The sequence below is a fragment of the Equus asinus genome, chromosome 14 (genome assembly GCF_041296235.1).
Source record: "Equus asinus isolate D_3611 breed Donkey chromosome 14, EquAss-T2T_v2, whole genome shotgun sequence".
NCBI classification, from domain to species: domain Eukaryota; kingdom Metazoa; phylum Chordata; class Mammalia; order Perissodactyla; family Equidae; genus Equus; species Equus asinus.
Genome location: NC_091803.1, coordinates 4,721,083 through 4,745,586, shown reverse-complemented (window position 1 = coordinate 4,745,586; position 24,504 = coordinate 4,721,083). Strand labels below are relative to the sequence as shown.

Sequence of the window (24,504 nt, the reverse complement as noted above, 5' to 3'; positions counted from 1 at the left end):
TATGAGATTTGAGGGTATGATTTAAGGTATATTTTTTAATGCAGGGGTTTGATTACCATTGGATAAAAATCATGATTTAATAGTTTACGATTTGTGGACAAAGATTGAAGAATCCTGGAGAGTGAATAGTTAAGTATCTACTGGAAAACTGAGCAGTTTGTTTAAAAGGGTTTTGGGGGAAGCTTCTGAAATGAACAGTAAAATCATTTGCATCTTTTCGCTTCCTGGGCAAGAGTTTCCTGGAGTAACAAAGTCCTGGTGACGAAGACTGTGGAATGGTAGTCAAGTTAATGTAGCGAGTAAGCAGTGTGGGTGTTGATGGTTTCAGCTCCCGACAGTGAAGAGATGTTTGCAGTGGCTCAGATGAGAAATGATGGGGGCTTAGACTCTGAGCTGGTCAAGGTCATGAAATGCGGCTGCATGTTTTGAGAGAACAGCCAGTAGGATTTCCTTTAACTTGGATATGGAGTGTGAGAGAGAGAGAAGGCAAGGACAACCTCAGTGTTTAGTCTGAGCAACATGATGATGGCGGTGGGAGGTGCTTATAGAGACGGGAAAATTGGGCAGGAACAGTTAGGGAAAAACTTTTTCAAGAAGTTACTTTTAGAAGCTTCAGTGATTTAAGATGATTATTAATTATTCATGTTTAGATCTAATGAGGCACTTGGACACACAAATCTGGAGTTGGAAAGAAGACAGGAGAGCAGGTTAAATGTGGAAGTCATGAGTTAAAAGATGGTGTGTGGTCATGACAGCGCCTTGGGGGAGTGGATGCCGAGAGATAAGAAAAGAGGCTGAAACCAGGGCCTTACCACGCTTAGAAGTCACGGGTGTAAGACAGAAGGAAACCCAAAGAGTATGTCCTGGCGGCCAAGAAAGGTGCTTTTCAAGAAGGAAGGAATTTCTGGCTTGAAAATGGAAATGGGAAGTCAGCATTTTCACCTTCTCTTCCTGTAAATCATCTAAAACCAACTAGGAGATTGAGAAATGAGTTGCAGACCTATTTTCTACAAATCTGAGAAATAGCTAAATTTGAAACTATGACATAAGTGGAAGAACTGTTGAAAGCAATTCAAAATCAAGCTGTGTGCGTGCACCTGGAACCAGAGAGAGACTTCCAGGGCGGCTGACCTGAGGAGGCAAGGTGAGGTGCATGACCCTCATCAGAATGTCAGGAAGGAGCTGAACAAGATTGTGGCAGGAACGTCTTTGTTACCCGCTTTGGTTCTGAGAAGTGAGGAGTGGGGTTCAGGGTGGAATCACACACATAAGCCTTCGCTGCATGAAGTATTGGTTTCTGTCGCAGTTTGTGCATAAAAGAGACTTTGCATGTGAAAATGTGCAGGGGTTTTCTGGGAGAAATAAAAGCTATTTAAATTCAATGTAAAGTCCTTAGTCCTAAGCAACCAGTGTAGGATGTATAGACACTTTCATAAGAAAAAAAAGAAAGAGAAAAAAAGAAAAAGTAGTAAGTGAAGAACATTCACCTGCAAAATACTGTCATAGAAGAGATAAATACTGTGACCAAGTATTTCACTATGAATACTTTACAGCTTAAGAAAGCAATTGCCTTTAGGATGCAAAAGCACACAGGAGCTGAAAGAACTTAGGTGAGAGATGGAAGAGACGGAGAGACCACAGGAGGAGATTATCCATAAGCACCCAGTGATCAGAAATGACTGGAAGGAAGAACATCCTAATAATACAATGTGTGAAATTGGAAGGAGCACAAGGATTCTGAAAACAGAGTAAGGGACCTGTAAGAGAAAAATAGAGAAAGTGAGCAAAACGAACTGGACGTAAGTTAAAGAGGATTGTATGTGGAAGACTGAAAAAGGAGATTCCACACATATACAATTCAGTCCCCAAAGTAGGAACCCAATGCTAATTGAGAAGAAGAAATATTTAAAGATGTACTTCAAGAAAAACGTCCTGATATAAAAGAAGACCGGAATCTACATGAAAAGGACAGAGTAACTTATGGACAACTAACTCGAAATGGTCGCCACCATGATCTATCCCAGGGAAGTTACAGATTTTTGAAGAAAGGTTCTTTTTGGTCTGCCAAATGAAAGAATTAAGTCATTTATTCAAACTTTATTGAGGAATAATTGACAAGTGTAATTGTATATATTTAAAGTGTACAATGTGATGAGTTGATGTACACATATACTGTAGAATGATTACCAAGATCAAGATAATGAACACATCCATCACTTTACATAGTTAACATAGGTGATTTTGTGTGTGTGGTGGGGATGATTAAGACCTACCCTCAACAGCTTTGAAGTGTACAATACCATGTTATTGACTATAGTCACTGTGCTGACCGTTAGATCCTCAGAGCTTTGAATTGTCATTTTTAAAAGAGAGGGAAAAATCAAGCTGATCTCAGACATTCCCAATAGCATTCAGTGCTGAAAGCAGTGGAGAAAGTTACAAAATCCTTAAAGACTAAAAGTAAATCCCAGTAATTTTACATGTAGACAAAATGTCATTCAAAGTAAAAGCAATAAAATAAGTTTGAATATGCAAGAACACAGGGAAATATTGTTCTCATGAATTCTTAAAGAATCTACTAGAAAATGAACTTCAATCAAGAAATGGTAAAATATAATACAGGAGAAGACTGGTCTTGAGTACTGGTTTGTTTAACTGAAAACTAAGCCTAACAGTGGGGACTGAATAGCAGAGCAGAATTAAAACATAAAGGACTTCAGATTTTAGAATTATTAGATACAGCATTTTCAATTTGTGTGGAGGAACAAAGTCCCAAAATAACCAAAGTCCTTTTGAAGGCTAGAAAAATTAGGTTGGGGAGCTTGCCGTCTCAAATGTCAGTGCTCGTTGCATGGCTGTAGTAATTAAGAGTGCGATGTTGGTGTAATAATAAATGGACAGAAGCAAGATCCCAGAACCAGCCCTACACATCTGGAAATAAGATATGTGAGAGAACAGCCAAAGAGGAGATAATTCAATAAGTGATGTTGAGAAAATTATTTATCCATATGGGGAAAAACATTTCTGCCTTCACCATTATACAAAAACCAATTTAAAAGTAAAATATATAAAACCTTTATAAGAAAGTGTAGTGGGATATATTTATAACTCTGTAGAAATAGGGGACTCTATGTATGATCTTGATATATATGTATCATCATGCATGTATAGTCCTTAGGAAAGGATTTCCCAAAGAGCGTGAAAATACTGTTTATAGAAGAAAAATATAGATTAATTATATTAAGAACAGTCACTCATCACAAAGCACCATAGAAAGTTCAAAAGACATGGCACAAAGTGAGAAGAGTTATTTATAAATAATACACATAACCAGCAAAGGCTTAATATCTAAAATACATTCATGGCTTTTTCCCAGTAGAAGTTGAAATAAGGGATTTTACACTAGTTATTTTACTGAATTTCTGCTTCCTCGCACTAGAATGTGAACTTCATGAGAACAGAGTTTTTGGGTTTTTTTCATGTCTCTGTTTCCACTGTCTAGGATAGTGCCAACCACATTTTAGCATTCAGGAGAAGTTTGTTGAATAATGAACTCCTACAATTTAATAAGAGAAAGTCAGACGACCCAACAGAGAAATGGACAAAAGACATATGTGAAAAGAAGACACAGGAAACAAAAACACAAATAATAAATAAGAATATCTGCAATTTATGGTAATCAGAGAAAGAAAAACCGTGACAGTGAAATAGCATTTTATATCTTCAAATTTGGCAAAAATTGACCTTATAGTGGGAAGCAGTTTTGATCACGTGGTCACTCTTTCTTCTGGGAAGATTCATCAAGAGTAGGTCTTCCAGCGTTCCTTCTCTGTAATGCTCCCCCACGGCCTCATCCATTGCTGAGATTTAAGCTTTTCGCTTTAGCCGACGATTGAAAAATTCCCACTGCCTCTTTCGCAGACTCATCCGCAGTCTACTCTCCACTTTACCTGGGTCTCCAGTCCTATCATTGTCAGTATGGCAAAAACAAACCCTAAAATCATTTCTTCCCAATCGTAAATCTTCTCACAGTCCTTATTTCCACTCAATTACGCTCTACCATTTTCTTCTCCCATATCTGACAACCATGAAAATCCCGTAATACTGATCTCTCCATAGTTCCTCTTATTTTTTATTTTGCTTTGAAGACTGTCTTCTGTAGCTTTTATTCTTACCTTCCCGTGACCTCACTCAAAACGAGATCTTTATTCTCTGATGCTGTATTTCATTCCTAATTGTAAGTATATGTTTTTAAACCTAAAGCATCCATTTTGTCTAGTTGCTAGCCTTATATAAACCTTGGGTTGCCCTCTGTTACTTAAGACACCTCTTCTTAACACTAACATGTAATTCCACATCCATCTCTTTTTTGTTGATGTTGCTCAAAAACTCATAAGTTCCATTTGATGCAGCCTCGTAAATATTACTCATAAATCTCCCCCCCATCACCTCTTCTTGGGGTTTGTCTGTCCAGATCCTAAGAAAGGGCTTAGGACTATGCTTGCCATATAATTAATGCTTGTTGTGCTTACTTGTGCAAATATTTTATGTTTTAGCTAAGGTTTTTACCTCTGTTTGCAGTGATTCTTAATTACTCTAGCCAACATTAATCTCTCCCTTCTTAGAATGCCCATTTCACTTAGTGGCTAAGCCACAAGAAATGCAGACTTGATCATATACTGTCACACCTGAGAGCATCTGGTGTTGCCTAAGGCTTTTGTCCCCATCTGAAGGGTCTCTTGTTTTACTCTTCCTTACTTTGATGTGTAATATATAATAGCTACGTTCATCCATTAATACTGATAGATATGCTTATGTATTCAGAAAGCATTTCCTAAGTGCATAGGCCTACATCACACTCCTATAGGTTCTGATTCATAGCGTATATAGACTAACCTGGGGCCATGATAATCTATACCCTGTGTTTTGAATAAAAATTTCCATGTAATTCTGATGCACACAGCTTGTTGAGGGCCACCAACCGTATATAAAACCTGCTAAAAGCGTAGGTTGTAGTTGGGAGAGGTAAACAAAATTGTACGATAGATTTTGAAATTCAGTGTTATCAAGTGCTATCTGGATAAAGTTAATGCTTTCCAAAATGTGTCAATGAAAAGTATAGGTAGTGATTACTTTCGACGTTCAAGAAAATGGAGTTTAAGAGGGATGATTTGAAAAAAAATACGTGTGTGAGAGAGACAGGGAGGGAGGGTAGGTGGAGAGATGCATTTCCTGGAGGACGCCTGAGTTTTTAGTAAAAGCAAAGCTGAGAAGGAGGCCAGCTGAGTGTCAGAATCTGTATCAGACTTGTGACTCGTTATTGGGACCGGATATTTAAAAAAATGTTTATTGTATATTTTTGTAAGGATATCTGGAAAAACTAATATAAATCTTATTTTGTCCATTGGCATATACATAGTGAGCTATATCTATATAGATGTCGATAATCCATTTTATCTCACACCCAGGACTTCCTGTGATATTTCCTTCCAGACATCCATGTATACTGATGTTTGTCACTCTGCTTCCTGTCATGGCTTTTGTTGGGCTCACCCAATTGTCTGTATCATGCTTTTTCCTCAGTTCACTATGCCTTGTGTTTGTTTCCCTTTCTCTTTTTAATTCTGAAGGTCATGTTTTTTTTTTTTTAAAGACTTGTTTATTTATTTATTTATTTTGAGGAAGATTATCCCTGAGCTAACTGCTGCCAATCCTCCTCTTTTTGCTGAGGAAGACTGGCCCTGAGCTCACATCCAGGCCCATCTTCCTCTACTTTATATGTGGGACACCTGCCACAGCATGGCTTGACAAGCGGTGCCATGTCTGCACCCAGGATCCGAGCTGGTGGACCCCGGGCCACCAAGAAGCAAAACGTGTGAACTTAACTGCTGTGCCACCAGGCTGGCCCCTGAAGGTCATGTTTTTAAAATAGCAAATATATGTGTGTTCATTGTAGTTTTACTCTCCCTTTTCCACTATAGTAGGTGTTTTCTATTTTTGTTTTTTCTGGGCCAAGGAGAAATATATACTTGGGCTTTCATCCTGGGAGCTTAGACCTGAAAATTGAGTATCAGTGATACAGTAAATTATACTTACATAGGAAATGTGTTAACATTTTTAGAGTATACTTAACTTTTTCAATTTTTGACCCTATAGACAGAAGCCAGGAAAACTAAGATGAACATTTGTGGCAAGTTTCACTCACCAACAAAAAAACACTGACTAAAAGAGAAATAATATTTTCAGAAGAACACCCTGTCAATATGACTTAACGTGGAATGAGTTTGAAAGATGTTTCAGAATCAATTATTAGTGATAAAAGTCATTCAGGTAAGAACTCTGATGAAATTAACACACGTGGGAAGTGGCTTCTTGATAATAATGAAGAAAATACTAATACTGGGACAAAATCTGATGAACATAACCAAGATGGGAAATCCCTGAATCATAATGAGGACCTTACTGAGCAACAGAAAATTCAAAGTTTGGGACCACCTTTTGAAGATAATGAATGTGGAGAACCTTCCTTAAGAAGGCAGCTGTCATTCCACCTAAGAGGGTTCAAACAGGCGAGAAATCCTGTGATTATGAGGAATGTGGGGAAATATCAGTGACAGGTCAACACTCAAAGCCCATCATGAAACTCACACAAGGAGGAACCACTTTGAAGTCGAGTGTGGGAAGCCAATCCTCTTTAAACATCAGAAAGTTAACAGGGAGGAGAAAACCCATGAATCTAAGGAAAATGAGAATAATTTCAGCAAGAAGTCCTACCTCACTCAACCTCATAAAACTTACATAGGAGAGAAACCTTTGAATGTAGTCATTGCAAAGATTCTTTTTTTACCAGGATTCCCACCTCACTCGACATCAGAAGACACACATGAGGGAGACACCATGAGAAAGTAACAAATGTGGGGAAAACTTCTGGAAATCACAACCCACTGACCCTCAGAGAACTCACAGAGGAGAGAAGCCCAATGAATGTCATGAAGTCCCTGTGAAGTCAACCCTTACTGATCAGCAGAGAACACAGTCAGAAAAGAAGATTTATGTATGTAATGAGTGCAAGAAATCTTTTCATCATCGCTCAGCCTTAAAAGTCCATCAGAGAGTTCATCAGAGAATTGATAGGAGAGAGGCCCTATCAATGTAATGAATGTGAGAAAACCTTCTGTGTGAAGTTAAATCTCACTAAACATCAGAAAATGCACACAGGTTTGAAACCCTATGAATGTAATGCGTGTGGCAAATCCTTCTCTATAATTCAGTCCTCATTGTACATCAGAGAACTCACACGGGGGAGAAACCCTACAGGTGCAATGAACGTGAAAAGTCCTTCTACAAAAAGTCAGCCCTCACTAAACGTCAGAAAACTCACAGGGGAGAAACCACATGAATGTAATGCATGTGAGAAAGCCTTCCATGGGAAATCAACCTTAATTATACATCGGAGAAGTCACACTGGAGAGAAACCTTTTAAATGTAATGAATGTAGAAGTCATGCTATGTGAAGTCACTTAATAGCCATCAGAGAAATCACACAGGGAGGAAACTCTGTGTATGTAATGAATGTGGGAAAGCCTCTTCTATGAGGTCAGACCTCACTGATCATCAGAGAACACATTCAGAAGAGAAACCCTATAAATGTAATGAATGTCAGAAGACCTTTCACCATAAGTCAACCCTAACTGTACACCAGAGAACTCATACAGGGGAGAAACCCTATAAATGTAATGAATGTGGGAATTCCTCCTATATGAAGTCAGCCTTCAGTCAACACCAGAGAATACACACAGGGGAGAAACCTTATGAATGTAAGGGATGTGGAAAAACCTTCTGCCAGAAGTCACACCTCATTGAACACCAGAGAACACACACTGGAGAGAAGCCCCATGAATGTAATAAATGTGGGAAGTCTTCCTGTTGTAAGTAAGCCTTCACCATACACCAGGGAACTCACACAGAAGAGAAACCCTATACATGTGATGAATGTGAGAAATCCTTCTGTATGAAATCACACCTCACTATACATCAGAGAACTCACACAGAGAAGAACCCCTTTGAATGTAATAAATGTGGGAAAAGTTTTTATGTGAAATCAAACCTCATTAATCATCAGAGAACTCACACAGGGGAGAAGCCTTACGAATGTAAGAGATGTGGGAAATTCTTCTGTATGAAGTCAACTCTCGCTAAACGTCAAGTAATACACACGAGAGACCCTAAGTTGCAACAAATGTGGATAATCCTCTTGTGTGAAGTCAAATTTTGTCACACCATAGAGAACTCACAGGAGAAACCTTATGAATGTCATAATGTGGAGACTTCCGTCTGTGTAAATTCAGTCTTTCGTTGGTATCAGAAAACACACATAGGGTAGGGGTTGGCAGGCTCTCCATGAAGGAAATGAATATTGGAAAACCTTCTGTATCATACCTTACTAAGTATCAGAGAACTCACAGGGAGAGAGATCTCAGAACATTGTGTATATTAGTATCCACCTACTAATCAAAGATATGCTTCAGAGAAATCACAGGGTGAAAATGCAAAGAATGCAACAGAAATACGAAAGCATTTACAAAGTCACAACTTACTGGACATCAGGTGATTGATACTGGGGTGAAATGATACAAATGTTTTATATGCACGAAAGCTTTCAAGAAAAAAAGAAAACTTTATTATCTAAGAAAAGAATGAGGGGGAATCTATCAATTTAGGAAATGTGGATACATTTTTTTTCTTTAGAAATAATGTAATACTGGAAGTCATGATTCTGGTGTGGTGCCAGGTTTTGAAAATGTGACATACCATCTATCTAATGCTAATGATACTCATTGTTGGAATGTGAAGCCTTTGGAAACAGAAGTTGCAGCAGCAAGTGGACAGCATTAGACATGAAGTGTACTTGAGCAAGGCTTACGTATGTTAGTGTGCAGCATACACGTGTGTGTATGTCTGATTCACGTAGTGGATGTCAAAAGAGTTGTCACTAGGAAATATCTCCCCACAGCTTAATAATTATCATGACATTTCTCACACTAGATGCCACCAGTGTTTGTGTTTTGGTAGTACAATGTACATCATCAGTGACATGTTTGACAAATCAGAAGTACTGTACCACAGCATATTAAGTGAGAAAAGCAAAATACAGAAAACCGTATAGAGCATGATACCTTTTGTGTAAGAGAGGAAAGAAATATATATATATGTCTATGTATACACACACACACCATTGCTTATTTTTGCAGGACGAGCGTTAGACGTACAAACTAATAAAAATGAACACCTGTGGAGGCAGGAGTAGACAGGGCGGTGGAGACAGGGATGGAAACAAGGCTTCTTTAATTATACCTTTTTATGAAATTTTGACTTTTGAGCAAATGTAAATGATTTACATATTCAGAAATAAAAATAAAAGTAGATTATGAAATTGAAAAGAGATGTCAGTTTAACTTTATATCAAATTGGTAACTTCGCCACACAAAGAAAATAATCCTTTCCAGAAACTTCTGAACAGGGTATTATGACTGTCCATCCTTAATGGGATGTGTCTAAGGACAGAAAGATCTGCAAAAACTATAAACATCACTCATTAATTTTCTTGCTAATAATATTGGTGGTATTTTGATGCTATTTTGTGTGTATTGTAGATAAAGCAAAAAATTGTTGTTAAAGTTACTAGGAGCTGAAAGAACCAAATCAAGAGAAAAGAAGACGGTGAAAATCAAAGAATGTATGTAAAACTCCCTATAATGATAAATATGAACTGAAAATATTGCTCATTATTTAAAAAAAAATTTTATATTTCCAGCTCTGTCCACTGAAAGGGCCCAGAAGCAATGTTGCCCCCATGGTGATGTGCAAATTCAGTCCCCGACATTGCCTATTACAAGGAACCAGGACTTCTTGGAGAAATAGCTGACCGTGGGTCTGGACCTTGAAGCGTCCACGGTGAGCCTGGGACCTCTGTGTCGAGAACCAAGGAAGCAGTCCAAGATTAATGGGGATGTGTCATAGGTCACAGAGGTAGCTAGATGCAGCTCCCACAGGCCAAATTTGAGGTAATTTGATGGTCAAACAGAATGACTGTAACATTTGAATAAACAAAAAGCTGAGTCCACAGCAATACACAAAAGGAGAAGGGGGCTAAGCTCATTTCCACCTTCGGAGGCACGTCTTAGACACACTCCTTACTCCGTAATCAGAGAGAAAGTATTAGGTTTTCCCTGTGCCCCTTTAGTCGGAGCAGCTGTTCATCTCCAGGTGTGGGAAGGCTGTCCGTTCTAGAAAGATGTCAGCCAATAAACATAGAAGGAACGACAGAATTTGAAAAGTTGCTCATTTGCAACCCCTAATGCATCTGGGCAAAGATGCAAAGGAAACGGTATTTGCGTAGTTCTCTGCAGAGTATTGCCCACAGATATCTTACTCACTGAAACTGGAAAAAGCGTGCTTTGCAACGGGACCACTGACAGCCCCACTGTAACCACGTGAGCAAAGGTAACACGAACAGCAGTGACCTCACGTGCCTCTTGAGGAGATGCAGGGTGAAGTGCTTACGGGGCACTGTGGCGTATTCTTGCCACAATATTTAATGTGAATGTAATCAAATGTTTAGTCTTTTAGTTTACAGGAAACACAGGAGATAGAGGAAAAGCTTCAGTGGAGAAAACCATCGGACAAGTCTGGCTTGTGGGGCATTCCACAAAACAACTGGCTGGTCTCTTCAAAGAGTCAGTGTCATTTTAAAGAGAGAGAGAGAAGGGGGGAACTTTTTCAGTTCACGGACTAAAGAGATAACTGCAGTGCATGAACCTTGATTGGATCTCAAAGACATCTGGCTCAAAAAGACTAGATCAAGGGGCCGGCCCCATGGCGCAGTGGTTAGGTGCGCACGTTCTGCCTTGGCAGCCAGGGGTGTCGCCGGTTCGGATCCCAGGTGCGGATGTGGCACCGCTTGGCAAAAGCCATGCTGTGGCAGTTGTCCCACATATAAAGTAGAGGAAGATGGGCACGGATGTGAGCTCAGGGCCAGTCTTCCTCAGCAAAAAGAGGAGGATTGGCAGCAGATGTTAGCTCAGGGCTAATCTTCCTCAAAAAAAAAAAAAAAAAAAAGACTAGCTCATAGATATTTTGGAGGCCATTGGAGGAATTTGAAAATGGAATGGGTACAAGATGACATTAGGGAATTAGAGTTAATTTTCTTTAGCGTGATCATTGTGGTTATGAATGTTACTGTCTGTGTCTAGGACATGCATGCTGAATACAGAGATGACCTGTCTTGATGCCCGGCAACTTCGGAGTGGGTCAGGAAAAAAGGCATACTTAGTAGATGAAACAAAAATAGCAAAATTTTAGCAAGTGTTGAACTTAGTGGAAGGCACATGAGTGTTCACTATATTTTTCCTAAAAGAACTCTGAAAATTTTTCTAAAAAGTTTTGGAAAAATACCACAACTACTTATCTATTCCTTTGCTGGTTTTTGGCAAATATTATAAATAATGATGGCCATTGTTACTGATCTGCTTAATAAAGGAGCTAAACAATGCCTTTTTTAAAAAAAGTGTTAGACTGTCTTGGGTTTAGCTGGTTTACTGAAAACACATCATGAAGTATGGAAAGGCAGAGTGCAGCACTGTCACCAACACACGCTCGTGTTCAGAGAGAGCTGCAAACAGCAGTGCCCGTTACGCTGAAAATAGTGCCGCGTATAGAAAATACCCTCGTTTTTCCCACTCCTGGCGGATTCAGAGGGTGCCCCCAGAGGTACAGCGGTAGAGCCCACGTGTTAGGAACCTGGGAACCGTGTGCAGACGAGGGTGGCAGATACTGTGCCCTGACCCAGGCTTCCTACTTCACCCCATTTCCTAGCAGCAGGCTGGCAGGCCACTCTCCTCCTCGCCCTCGTTGGAGAGCCTCGATGCGGCCTGTTCACCACCCCCCCCCCCCCCCCCCCCCCCCCGCCACCTCACCAGGGATCGCACGCAAGGAAAAGTGAGTAAGAGAGAAAAACTGGAAGAGCAGTGGATTCAAGGCCCTGATGTGCTGAAGAACCAGCTCCCCAGGGGCAGGAAAACCCTGATGTGTGGCATTCACCAATTTCCATGGTGAAACCCCCCCCCCCAGGGCCAATTTCAAGCCACCAAGATGACGTCACTGAGTGCAGAGCTGGGAAGGGTCAGCCACAACCGGCTGCACATCCTGCTGGCCAGTGCTTGGTCACGTGCCCAACCCAAAACGATCCCTGGTCAGCCACAACCAGGGAAGCACTCTGGGTGATTTTGGGGAAAGGTGTCACCACTGATAAAGAGTCACGAGCAGAATGGCACTGTCCGTCTGGGTACAACCGTTGGTTGCATCTTGTGACTCAGGGCTGGTAGTCTGAGGATGGCGAGCAGAGAGATGGAAGAGCTGTGGCCAGTGGTCAGAGGGAGCTGTGAATTAACCAGCTCAGAAGCTGCTCTGCACCAGGGAGACGAGGGCGTTCATTTCCCATATGGTTTAAGCCTGTTGGAGCTGAGATTTTCTGTTACTTGGAGCTATAAGGCCCCTTAAAGAGGCAGAGGTGTCTATTTTTTTAAATGATGCAATTCAGAAGTGTTAGCTACAGATCGCTGACTCACTTATCACTTGGAGTGGCTTTGCTTTTTGTCTGCTCAGCTCTCTTCCCCCGATCCTTCCAGAAAGAGAAGCTGAGACCCCAGAGGTGGCACATCCCTGGTGGGCCAACCATTGCTCCCGTCCTTTGGGCCCAGTGTCGTTCCTGCGACGGACACTTGATCTGAGAGAGGTCACTGAGAGTCTGCGGGGTCCTTGCTGGGGTTTTTGTAACGGTGGATAATCATAGACCGGGGTCTGTTTTGACCCTGGAGCTGCCAGTGGCATGGGTATACGGGGTTTTCTCTTATTGGCGGTCTCAGTCCTGACTGATAGCTTGGAAGTACGCTGATTCTGGTGGGGTTTTTTCCTGTTTTACTGAACTATTTTTCAATTGTGCTAAATAATATCATGCCTTAATTGCTCTTGCTTTGTAATGCTTTCCCCTATATTGAAGAGCAAGTCCCTTTTCTGCTTTTCACAACTTTCTTGACTTTCCCCACATTAGTTCTCAGAGGTGCCCTTTGGAATGGACATACCAGGCTCCCCTCCAAAGCCTTGCAGATTCGCAGTTTGCAGTTAATTTAGTCTCCAGTAACTGCCCACGGAGAGTGGCTCCTCAGTCCAGCTGGTGGGGGCCACCCCTGGCAGCCAGACACTGGGGGCTCGTGCGGAGGGCTTCTCTTCTTTTCTTTTCCCTGTGAGTGGGTCATACTTTGTTTCTTTGGATGTTTTACACTTTTTTGCTGAAAACTGGACATGTTAAACATTATAATGTGACAACTCTGGAAATCAGACTCTCCCTCCTGCCCCACGGTGTTTGTTGTTTGTTGCGGGTTCTCATGGTTTGCTTTCTAATTGACTTTTCTATTTTTGTAAGTCTATATTCTGGCATGTGTGGCCACTGAATTCTTTGTTCCATTAGCTCAGAGGTCAGGTGTGTTTTGCTGGAATTTCCTTAAACACCTGGAGCCGAAAAAAGAATAAAGAAAAAGAAAAAACCTGTTCCCCGTCTCTGCAGACGGGCTCTGTGCGGGGTGCTCCTTCGACACCCGGCGAGCTGGTGGCTGGGCTGCCTTTGCCTTCACTTCAGCTTCCAGGAGGCCAGTCCAAGGGGGCAGCGTAGGGACTTCTCAGGGCTTCTCTGAGCCTCTGTCCCACCCTGGGCACACGTGACTCGCTGGTACACATGGACGCTGTGAAAATCCTTTACTCCCACACACATCTTTTTCACCCTCTTCCTTCCCAGGCTTCTCGGTATGTCTGCTCACCCTGACTGCCATTCCTTGCCCCAGGTTGCTGCGGCCACTACTTGTGCCTTTAAAGGCTTTTGGCACAAGCCATCCGGGAAGCCACCCAGGCCCATGACTTCTCTGAGTCAAGGAAGCACAGGGCAAGCCTTGCGACAGTCTGACAGATAGCGGCCCAATAGGGAAACCTACAGCCACAAGTTCTTGAGAACAAGGTCCGCCATCCTCCCCAGACCAGCCACCCGTGCCTGGAGCGCACACCGTCATCCATTCGGCCACTGATCTGAGCTGCGCAGATGACAGCAAGTGGGCGCTTTAAACAGGTCACAGCTCTCTCTGTGCTGTGCCCTCCTTTTCGCCAAGCCTCCCGCTGTGGTGGCAAATTTTGGTCTAGATTCTAGAGTTCTGTGAGAGTTGCCAGCTTGATCGTTTTTCACTTGGTGGGCACAGAGCCCTCCATTTCCCTACTCGGGCATTTTTGGTGGAGTCGCTTCCTATCAATCCTTGAGCACCTCCTCTTTCCTGGTACAAATAATTTATGTTCTATGCTTTTTTACTTTTCCTCGTCAGCCTTGGAATAGGCTGTTACTCTACAGAGCTCTGGTTCCATTTAGAGAGGAATAATATTTAGAAACCAAGATCTGGGGACACATTTTCCTAAATATAAAAATACTGCATATTTTATTAGGAATTTATTGTTTTAAACGGTGCTAGTATTTTTTATTAGGATTGCTACTGATTCTGCTAATACTCTTGGTATGACATCACAAAGATTCTGAGTGGGTTCGCCTTAACTCTTTCTTCCTAAGATTTACTCTTTCCCTTAGCCATCTGTACGCTCCTAGGTTTTGGAGGAATGCCTGTGTTGCATTTTACAGGAAATGGCTGCAGTTCATTTTTTCCGGCTAATTCTCTACCAGTGTTGGATTGGCTGCCAAGTAAAGGGGCTGAACCGAGATAGAAGGTTGATAGCTCATGTACAATTCTAAACAGGTGGTCCAGAGAGGCAGGGCAGCGCTGTTCCATGGTGCTATCCAAAGAGTTTCCTTTATCTTGTTGCTTTTCCATCCCTGAAAGCAAGAGTCAGCAAAATATGGTTCACAGGCCAAATTCGGCCCACTGCCTCTTTGTATAGCCTACAAGCTAAGAATGGTTTTACACTGTGGTTTTTTTTTTTTTTCTGAGGAAGATTTGCCCTGAGCTAACATCTGTTGCCATTCTTCCTCTTTTTGCTTGAGGAAGATTAGCCCTGAGCTAACATCCATGCCAACCTTCCTCTATTTTGTATGTGAGTTGCCACCACAGCATGGCTGTCAACATGTTTCCCCCACCCAGGAACCAAACCTGAGCTGCTGAAGTGGAACACCGTGAACTTAATCACTAGGCCACGGGACCGGCCCCAAGTGTTTTTGTTTTTTTTTTTTAATCAAAAGAATAATATTTCATGGCATGTGAAAATTACACGAAATTTAAATTTCAGCATCCTTGCATAAGTTTATTGGAACGTGGCCAGGCTCAGTTCCGCATGCGATGAGGTGCTTTCATGCTACGGTGGCTGAGCTGTTTGTCCCAGAGGCCGTATGGCCCACAGGCCTCAAGTATCCCCATCTGGCCCTTCTCAGGACAAGTCCGCTGACCCCTGCCTGTAAGTGTCGTCCTTGTTCTAGGGTGGAAGCTAGCTCACCAGCTCACGGCTCTGTCACAGCCCAAGGGAAGGGAGAAGGAGGCAGCAAAAAACACAAAGTCCTCTTTTAAGGATGTGATTCAGAAGGTGACACATTATTTCCCCTCACACCCCATGGAGCAAAGCTTCGTCACCTGGCCACGCCGAGGTGAAAGCAAAGGTGGGACGTTCCCTCTCCAGCGACGTGCCCACCTGACGCTGGAGGGGAGGGGAATCTCCTACGGGAATAAAGGGTAACAGTGTGGGACAGGTGGCAGCCCAGGCTGTCACACCGAGTTCTGGGACTGGAGGCAGATACTCCTGGGGGGGGTAACCCTTTCATCAGAGGAAGGACAGTGACCACCAGATGGAGCAGCTATGACCATTTCCTGAAAGGTGGTTTGGGTTGAAGCTGCCAAAAAAGGCACAGGCATCATTTAGGCATCTGAGCCATAAAACTGACCAGAACAAAACATTATTGAGGATTTTAATTTCTCTGGGCCTTTAATTTTTCTGTGTGTTAACGGTTCTGGAAGTCTGGGGTACAGTGTTAATCATACTACTCAGTTTAAACCATATTTATTATCAACATTGGTTTCTGCAGGGACCCTGTTCTTACTTACCTGATTTTTCTCTTCATAGCAAACCCCTAATCCATTCCCTTCCCCCAGAGGCATTCACATTAGTAAACTAACACCCTTAAGCACATATGATCATAATCTATGTAGGGGTGTGTGTGTGTGATTTTAATTAACTCAGATATTGCTTAGTTACATGAAATCTCATTCTATCCATTTTCTCTCATTCGTATCTAAAAGATTTTATCAAATGTGCCACATGCAGACATAGCATGTACTTCTAACTGCTGGACAGCAATTCATTGCTTGATCCACGTTTACTTACCTCTTCTAGTGACATTCACCTGGGAAATCTCAGAAGCTGTGATGCAATTCCATGTACACGTCCCGTGTATAGAATCTCTCTGGGATATATAAGCAGATGAGGGTACCACATACACATGATTCATTTCCAAAGGTATTTCCAGGTCAGTTTCCCAGAATGGCTCTATCATTTCACACTTCTACAGTATCCACATTACCATTCACGTCCTTATCAATATTTATTATACATCACTGTGACTTTTTTTTTTCCTGAGGAAGATTCACCCTGAGCTAACATCTGTTCCCAATCTTCCTCTCTTTTTGCTTGAGGAAGATTAGTCTTGAGCTAACATCTGTGCCAGTCTTCCTCTACTTTATATGTGGGTTGCCACCATGGCATGGCTGCCAGCTGTGTAGGTCCACACCTGGGATCCAAATCTGTGAACTTGGGCCACTGAAGTGGAATGCACCGAACTTAACCACTGGGCCACGGGGCTGGCTCCAACATCGCTGTGACTTTTGCCATTCTGATGAGTGTAAAGGGGTATTTTGTTGTTCTAACTTGCATTTTCTCATTACTAATGATTTCAGATGCCAACTGTCACATCCTTTCTTTTAACGTACTGCCCTTTTCTTACTACTTTATAGATATCCTCATGTACTCAATAGTTCTTGGTCTTGCTTAAGGTTAAACAAATTTTTCTTTATAGACTGATGAGATTTTCTCTATCTTTCCGTTTGACATCACAGACACTCCTTTCAATTTCATTCTTTCTAAGTTAAAACTTTTAATTTATATATTTTCTTCCCATCTAGTCTCTTTTTCTTTGGGAATCTCAGTATATGGCTATTAGCTTCTCTTTTCCATCTGAATTATTTATTTTTCACATTGCATTTCTTGATTCTTTCTGGAGTTCGGAGAGAATTATTTGCCATTAACACACAGTCCGCTAATTTGTTTTTTGGCTGTACCAATTCTGTTATTAATGTCACCTACTGAATTATTTGCTTCATGACAATTATTCATGCCCAGTCCCCCTCCCCCATTTTTTTGGGTACCTCTCTGTTCCTGCTTCCTATCACCCATATACTTTTCAGCAAGGATGTCTATTAAGAAAATTTTGACATCTGGGTTTCCACATCCCTTTAAGCTTGCCAGTTGTGTAGATGGTACGGTGTGCTCTTAGTAAACTCATCTGTCTGACTGCTTTTCCCAGAATTAATTTTCACAGGTATCCACAAATCTTGGCTGACATGCGCAGCAGGGAGAAGGTGTAATCCCTGGGGGCGGGGGGGGGTGGGTGGTGGTGGTATGTACAAGTATGTGTTACAGAAGAGCAAGCCTGCCCCAGCTGGGACCAACCCCAACCCCCTTCCTGACGCATCACTCTCCCTCTGGGCCCTTTACCTCATCACCAGAAGTACCTCCTCCAACCAGGAAAACGCGCCACTTCCTGTAGTGACCTGGCTTTGGCGTGAGGAGAGGATGCTCCAGGCTGACACTACCTGTGTCTGTTGTGTCCACCCCTCATCTCAGCTGGACCAAGGGTCTGCTCGCATGGGACCCGAAGCGCCCCTGCAGGGCCCAGCTGATGCGCCTGCATTCCTGTCTCATGAAGGCACCGTGGTGGGCAATAACATGCTGGGGCCACTGTGGTGGAGAGTAAAGTACAGCGTAGAAAAGAGTTACAATCTGAATTTTCTTCAGCACCGGCCTGTCCACTGCCTCTGGGTGCTAAGACCTCCCCCACAAAAGCGCCACCTCTCCGTCTTCCCCGTGGGTTCCCCTTCACTTCAGCTCCCTGGAGCCGTGAGTGGCTCTTACTTCTATGGCATCTCCAGAGTTGGGCTATGGAAACAAGTCAGCAGCTCATGCCGGCTCACTGACTTGGCAGGAAGCAGAGACTTCAAACTCAAGGAAGGGAAAAGCAATTTACGATGTAGTTATCTCTGTGATGAGAGGAAAAAAGCAACATAGTTTTTAGAATGCATTTCCTTGTTTTGTTTAATTGGAGGCATTCGATAAAGCTGGCAATTCTTTGGGCTGCAGTCACGTGGCTTCTCATACAACGTTCTTTGGGGAGCTTCACTGGACAGCCATGCAGGGTACTGAGAGGGAATAAAGAGGAGAGGGCGACTCTGTGGCCTCAGGTAGACTATGGTCCAGGTGTTAACACCACATCTTCATTTTGACCTATATGAGAGGCCCTGGAAGCAACAAATGAACCACCACCTCACTAACCCTAGGATGATTAAAAAAACTGGGGGGATCTCACCTCCACCACCAAGAAGGGTTGACCTCCTGCCCAGCCCTTGAAAATCTGTGTTCCTAATCTGCTAACACTCCAAATTATGAGCCATTGTGTATAAAAAGCATGCTCTGCCCCAATTCCTTTTTCAGTCCTTGCTGCAGGATCGGTAAACTGGACGTGTCCCCTACAGAGCCATCTTTCATGAACTCAGGCCTTGTGCGTCTCACACACCTGCTGGGAATAGTCAAAAACTTTCCAAATATTGCATTCCGTCAAATCTAAGACAAACCATTATTTTAAGTACCCCTAAGGAAAAAGAAAATGCCAATTAAATTAGAACATGCTATTGATCCTAATTTCAGAGATGTAATAATATGAAAACATTTGACATCATTGAAACTATAAACAAATTACACGACTGCATTATTGAACAGGGAGTTCAGGGCCACTCACACGTCCCAGGCCGTGTTATGTGCAGGCACGCCGCCGTAAGACGAAAAGAATGTGGTAAACCACGTCAACTTTTCAAACGTTTTACTTACAATGCATACTGTGTATTTAAGCTACAATGTCACACTAGTGTGGGAAACCTTTGTAGGGATCATTTCAACAAATATACTAAGAATATATAGTTCCTATGAAAAGCTATACACTCTACCAGACTTTGAATTCCTGTTATGCGGCATACTCACAATCATCCAGAAGAATATGGAGGGAAAGTGCTGAGCAACAAAAACAGGTGCCATGAGTAATTGAAATACATGAAAAATATGGCATTTCACCTCAGTGGAAAGGGGCAAATTATTCAAATAATACAGGCTCTCAGGCTAATCTCTGGAAAGCAAACAAAAGCAGGTCTGTACCTCACACCATCTGTTGTCAACTGTAGGAACGATCCGTGAATGACATAAATTAACCTAAACAAAATGGATGTCATACATTATGAAAAGGAAGGTATACCTGACATTGTATCAGGTTCCAGAGGTTCTTAGGTCAATGATGGAACAATTCAAGGAAACATACACATCTAATTGTTTCGAGTCGATTTCTAATGCTCAAACTATTTACACCAAAATATACAGAAAAGATAAATCTCTATGTCAACACCTCAAAATAAACGATTTACCTAGTCCACTTCTCAACTGCATAACTCCTACAAAAGTGTAACTTGGTACCTTCAGTTATCACTAACAGAACAACTTAAGTCAACTGGCTTAAAATAAATTTAGTCTTTCACAAGAGCAACAGTCCAGAGGTGGAGCGGCTGCACAGCTGGTTGGCTCAGTGCCTCACTGACATCATCCGGGTCCCAGGTTCTTGTACTCTTTTTGCTCTGCCGTGCTTAAACTATAACTTATGGTGGAAAGACATAAGCAGGCATCACATCCAGACAAGGAAACGTCCAGCAGAAGATTCCACTTCACCCTGCATCATTCCTTGAATCTTTAAGGAAACCTTTTCCAGAAATAACCTGTCTGATATCTCCTTTGTGTATCTGTCTAGAATTGGGTCTTATGACCACTCTAAACCAACTGCTGGCAATGAGAAAGGGATTTTCATTATTGATTGAAACTAATCAGGATCTATCCCCTGTTCCGTGAGAAGGAATGGATACCCGAACTCTGCCAGCAAACAGTAAGGAGCGAGTGACTGAGGTGGTCACTCAACAGTGTCTGCCACGAACCCTTATGAATGTGTCCTTAATTTATTCAGGAACGGGAAGGAGTAGAGCACAATGTTTAAAAACACTATCATATCAGATAAAAATACAGATAAGTCCTAAGTTACACAGTACGTGTGCTCTGCACACTTACTCTTACATAGGCATCCAAATAAAAGATAGTAGATGAAAAAAATTAGATAAAAATAGGAATATTTAAAGTACATTTTTTTAACTGTATAGAGTGCAATTAGTACTACAGCTGTTTCTCACTACTGGAGACTTCTGGCATTAACAATTTAAAATTATCTGCAGTTTTCTATCTACTTTATGCATAGATCTCTATCAGTTGAAAACATTAAAAAATTGGCTTCTTTATGGACTATTTAGCTCATTAACAATGATCAAATACATTTATAAATGCCAGGGAAAAGTACACGAAGCATACTTTATACTTATCAAATATTAATTCAATGACAATGCATATTAAGATACTAACAGGGTGGTGCTATTTAAGATGGATAATCTTAATATATATCTTACAAATTATTCTAATAAGGATACGATGCCCTTTCAAACATGATTCACACTGAACATACAATTCCTGTAATGTAGCATCCTAAAAAGCAAACTAACCAACCAACCCAAAAACTCTCAAAAATGCGAGTCCTACATTCTCAGTAACCACTCAGATGTGAGTTAAATGTCACCATGTTGCTATCTTGATGAGCCATCTGATGATTTTACAGCTTCTATTTACACAGGAGTATGTTTATTCACAAGAGCTATCTTCTGCTTTTGGGTTTTTGGTTTTTTACAAAAAGCCTGATGTTATATCAGAAACATAAAATTTAGTATTAATAACTTCCAAAGGAGTACGTTTTCCACATCCCTTGAATTGAGAGAGTTCCCCTTGGTATGAATTCCCTGATATGTGGAACAGTTTGAATCCACATACATGGTCGAAATATTGATAAATGTTCACTCCTGCACAGTCTGGTATCCATCGAGTCATGTGGTCTTGTTGCCATTGTGACTTCTACCCTGTGAACTTTCAGATTACAAGTCTGACTAATGCACAAAGCCTTGTCCACATTCACCTGTGTGAACCCTCTGACTTACACTGGTAGGAGTTTCTTATTCATTATATTGAAAGGGTTCCCTCTCATAAAATGCAAACAGACATAAAACGAGGCTTGACTTCAGAGAAGCCTTCCCACATCGATTACATTCATATTCCCTCTCCTATGAATTCTCTGATGGCTGTTGAAGGCTGATTTGTGGTAGAATTTTTTCCCACATTCATTACATTCATAGGGCTTCTCTCCTGAATGGGTCCTATAATGTACGGTGAGGTACGACATCCGAGAGAAGGCTTTCCCACATTCGTTACATTCAAAGGGTTTCTCTCCTGAATGAATCCGATGGTGGATAGTGAGATATGACATCTGCGAGAAGAACTTCCCACATTCATAACACTCATAGGCTTTCTCTCCTGTGTGCGTTCTCTGATGTCTATTAAGGGCTGAATTCTGGCAGAAGGTTTTCCCACATTCACTACATTCATAGGGTTTCTCTCCTGAATGAATTCTATGATGTATAGTGAGGTATGACATCTGAGAGAAGAATTTCCCGCATATATAACATTCATAGGGCTTCTCTCCTTTATGAATTCTCCGATGTCGGCAAAGAGCTGAATTCTGGTAGAAGGTTTTCCCACATTCGTTACATTCATAGGGTTTCACTCCTGAATGAGTTCTGTGATGTATCGTGAGGTATGACAACTGGGAGAACAATTTTCCACATTCATTACATTCATAGGGCTTCTCTCCCGTGTGGACTCTCTGATGTCTCATGAGAGCTGAATTCAGGTAGAAGGTTTTCCCACATTCATTACATTCATAGGGTTTCTCTCCTGAATGAGTTCTGTAATGCACAGTGAGATACGATAACCGAGAGAAGAACTTCCCGCATTCATTACATTCGTAGGGTTTCTCTCCTGTGTGTGTCCTCTGATGGGTAGTCAGAGTGGACTTGCGGCAGAAGCATTTCCCACACTCGTTACACTTATAGAGTTTCACACCTGTGTGAATTTTCTGATGGTCGTTAAGTGCTGACTTCTGGGAGAAGGTCTTTCCACAGTCGTGACAAATATAAGGTCTCTCCCCTGAATGTGTTCTCTGGTGTTGTGTGAGGTGTGTCTTCTGGCAAAAGGATTTTCCACAATAACTACATTCATAGGGCTTCTCTCCTGAGTGAGTTCTCTGATGCTGAATGAGGTGTAACTTCTGGTAGAAGGTTTTCCCACATTCGTTACATTCGTAGGGCTTCTCCCCTGTGTGTGTTCTCTGATGTACAGTGAGGGTTCCCTTCTGGCAGAAGGATTTCCCACACTGAGTACATTCATAAGGTTTCTCTCCTGTGTGAGTCCTCTGGTGTATGATAAATTTTGACTTTTTACAGAAGGATTTCCCACATGCACTGCATTCATAGGGCTTCAGCTCCACAGGAGATCTCTGGTGCACACTTAGGTTGGACATTTGGAGAAAGGCTATTTCGGATTCATTCCACTTATAGGGCTTCTCCTCCATTTGATTAACAAAAACTGTATCCTTTGGAAAGGCTTTCTGGCATTCAATATATTCAAAGGGTTTCTCCAAAATATGAATGTTCTGATAAATACTTTCTTCGTTTAGAGTGTAAGCTTCCCCATTTTGATTAAACTCATAAGATTTATCTCCGGGATGAGTCTGCTCAAGCTTAACGTGGAGAAGTGACTTCCCACATGCACCACATTCATCAGGTTTCATTCTTGCATAGCTTCCATCACTACGAATAAACTCAGAAACAGACTTTAAACTCTTTCCACAGGAGTCACATTTATAGGACATTTTTCTTGAAGGAACAGGGTTTGTTTCCACATTAAAAGTCTTACCAGGAACATGACCTCTCTCTTCACTCAGAGTTTTGGTGTTGATGAATTCAGTTTGTCTTGAATGTTTGTCTTCACTTTCCCGGACTCTCTCTAGCAGGTCATCGACTTTCCAGACTTCCTCTAAAAAGAGGCAGAATTAACCAAATTTTGCACAACTTCCTACATAAAATACGGAATGTGACTTGTACACGAGCATTTCATTGTGGCATAGATGTTAGCTTCGTGGGCAGATGAAAATAATTCCAGGTGTACTTTTTACTTTACTCTGTTGGTTTGGAATAAACACACACACATACACACACACCCACACACACTCTCTCTCTCTCTTTCCAGCGGTCAGGAAAGGGGGAAGTAAACTGACAAAAACACAAGCACCTCTGATCTTTGCTACTTTGTAAGATTTTGCTCAAAACTGGGTCTAGAGGTAAAATATAAACACGGAGCGATGGTTGGAGGACAAGGGATGCCAGAGGACTGACTGACAAGGTGGATGTGGAAGGACTCACAGCAAATGGGGTGAACCGACAGGGCAACAAGGAGGGTCACAGGACACATCCAAGGGGCTTCTGTTGGAGGCGGCGGGTCAGCACTTTATACCATCTCATTTCATATTGAGTTGGGAGACAGATTATAACCTAAGGCGCTATCACCTTACACTGAGATTTCTGTGGCAGCATTTTGACTAGTCTATATCCTTCCAAACCACTTTGCCTTTTTTGCAGATTGCGAACAGTGGTGCCACATAAACTTACGCCTCAGTCTCCTCATGTTGAGAGCAACAGTGCTGCAGCCAGGGCTCCGACTCTCTGTAATTCTGTTTTACGTGGAAGGAGAGTCCCAGAAACATGTGTGTCTAATAGGAAGTACAAAATAGACCACAGAGCACGCCATCCTTGTAAGAGTTTCAGATTTCCTAAATATTCTAATGACGTGATTTAGACTCGAGTCATTCTGACGATGAAACTATCTGCTCCTGCTTGGACAACACGGCATGAGCTCTGGCTGGGTGACCCAGGGCAAGGTATGTAACTGCCCTGTGACCCAGCATCGTCCACCAGTGAAATGCAGACAGTGGTGCCTACTTTACAGCATTGTCGTGCAATCTCGCAATTACTATAAAGAGCTGTTCATCCACGCTCGAGAAGTTTAGCAATTATTTATCCCATTTTCAATCTCCTGACAATTCCCTTAAACCAGCCTTGTCTCTGACATACCACTGTCACTGAATTCGGAATGTGAACAGCACTTCCCCACTCCTACGTT

General features: G+C 41.9%; 1 protein-coding gene and 1 pseudogene across 6 annotated transcripts in view; one reads left to right on the top strand and one right to left on the bottom strand.

Moving 5' to 3' along the window:
* Window positions 1–3,793: 3,793 nt before the first annotated feature.
* Window positions 3,794–24,504, bottom strand: part of ZNF12 (zinc finger protein 12) — a 31,445-nt gene continuing 10,734 nt past the window's right edge. Inside the window, exons 5-6 of one of the 6 annotated variants that reach the window (XM_070484157.1) lie at window positions 23,242–23,361; window positions 3,799–3,964 (exon numbers count right to left, since the gene is read on the bottom strand). In XM_070484157.1, coding sequence (XP_070340258.1) covers window positions 3,924–3,964; window positions 23,242–23,361 — 161 coding nt within the window. In that variant the 3' untranslated portion in view covers window positions 3,799–3,923. Of the gene's footprint in view, window positions 3,965–18,365; window positions 18,504–19,165; window positions 23,362–24,504 lie in introns of those variants that run through there. The other 5 variants (XM_070484160.1, XM_070484159.1, XM_070484161.1 and 2 more) reach the window with 5 other exon arrangements.
* Window positions 7,444–8,527, top strand: LOC139039659 (zinc finger protein 248-like; annotated as a pseudogene).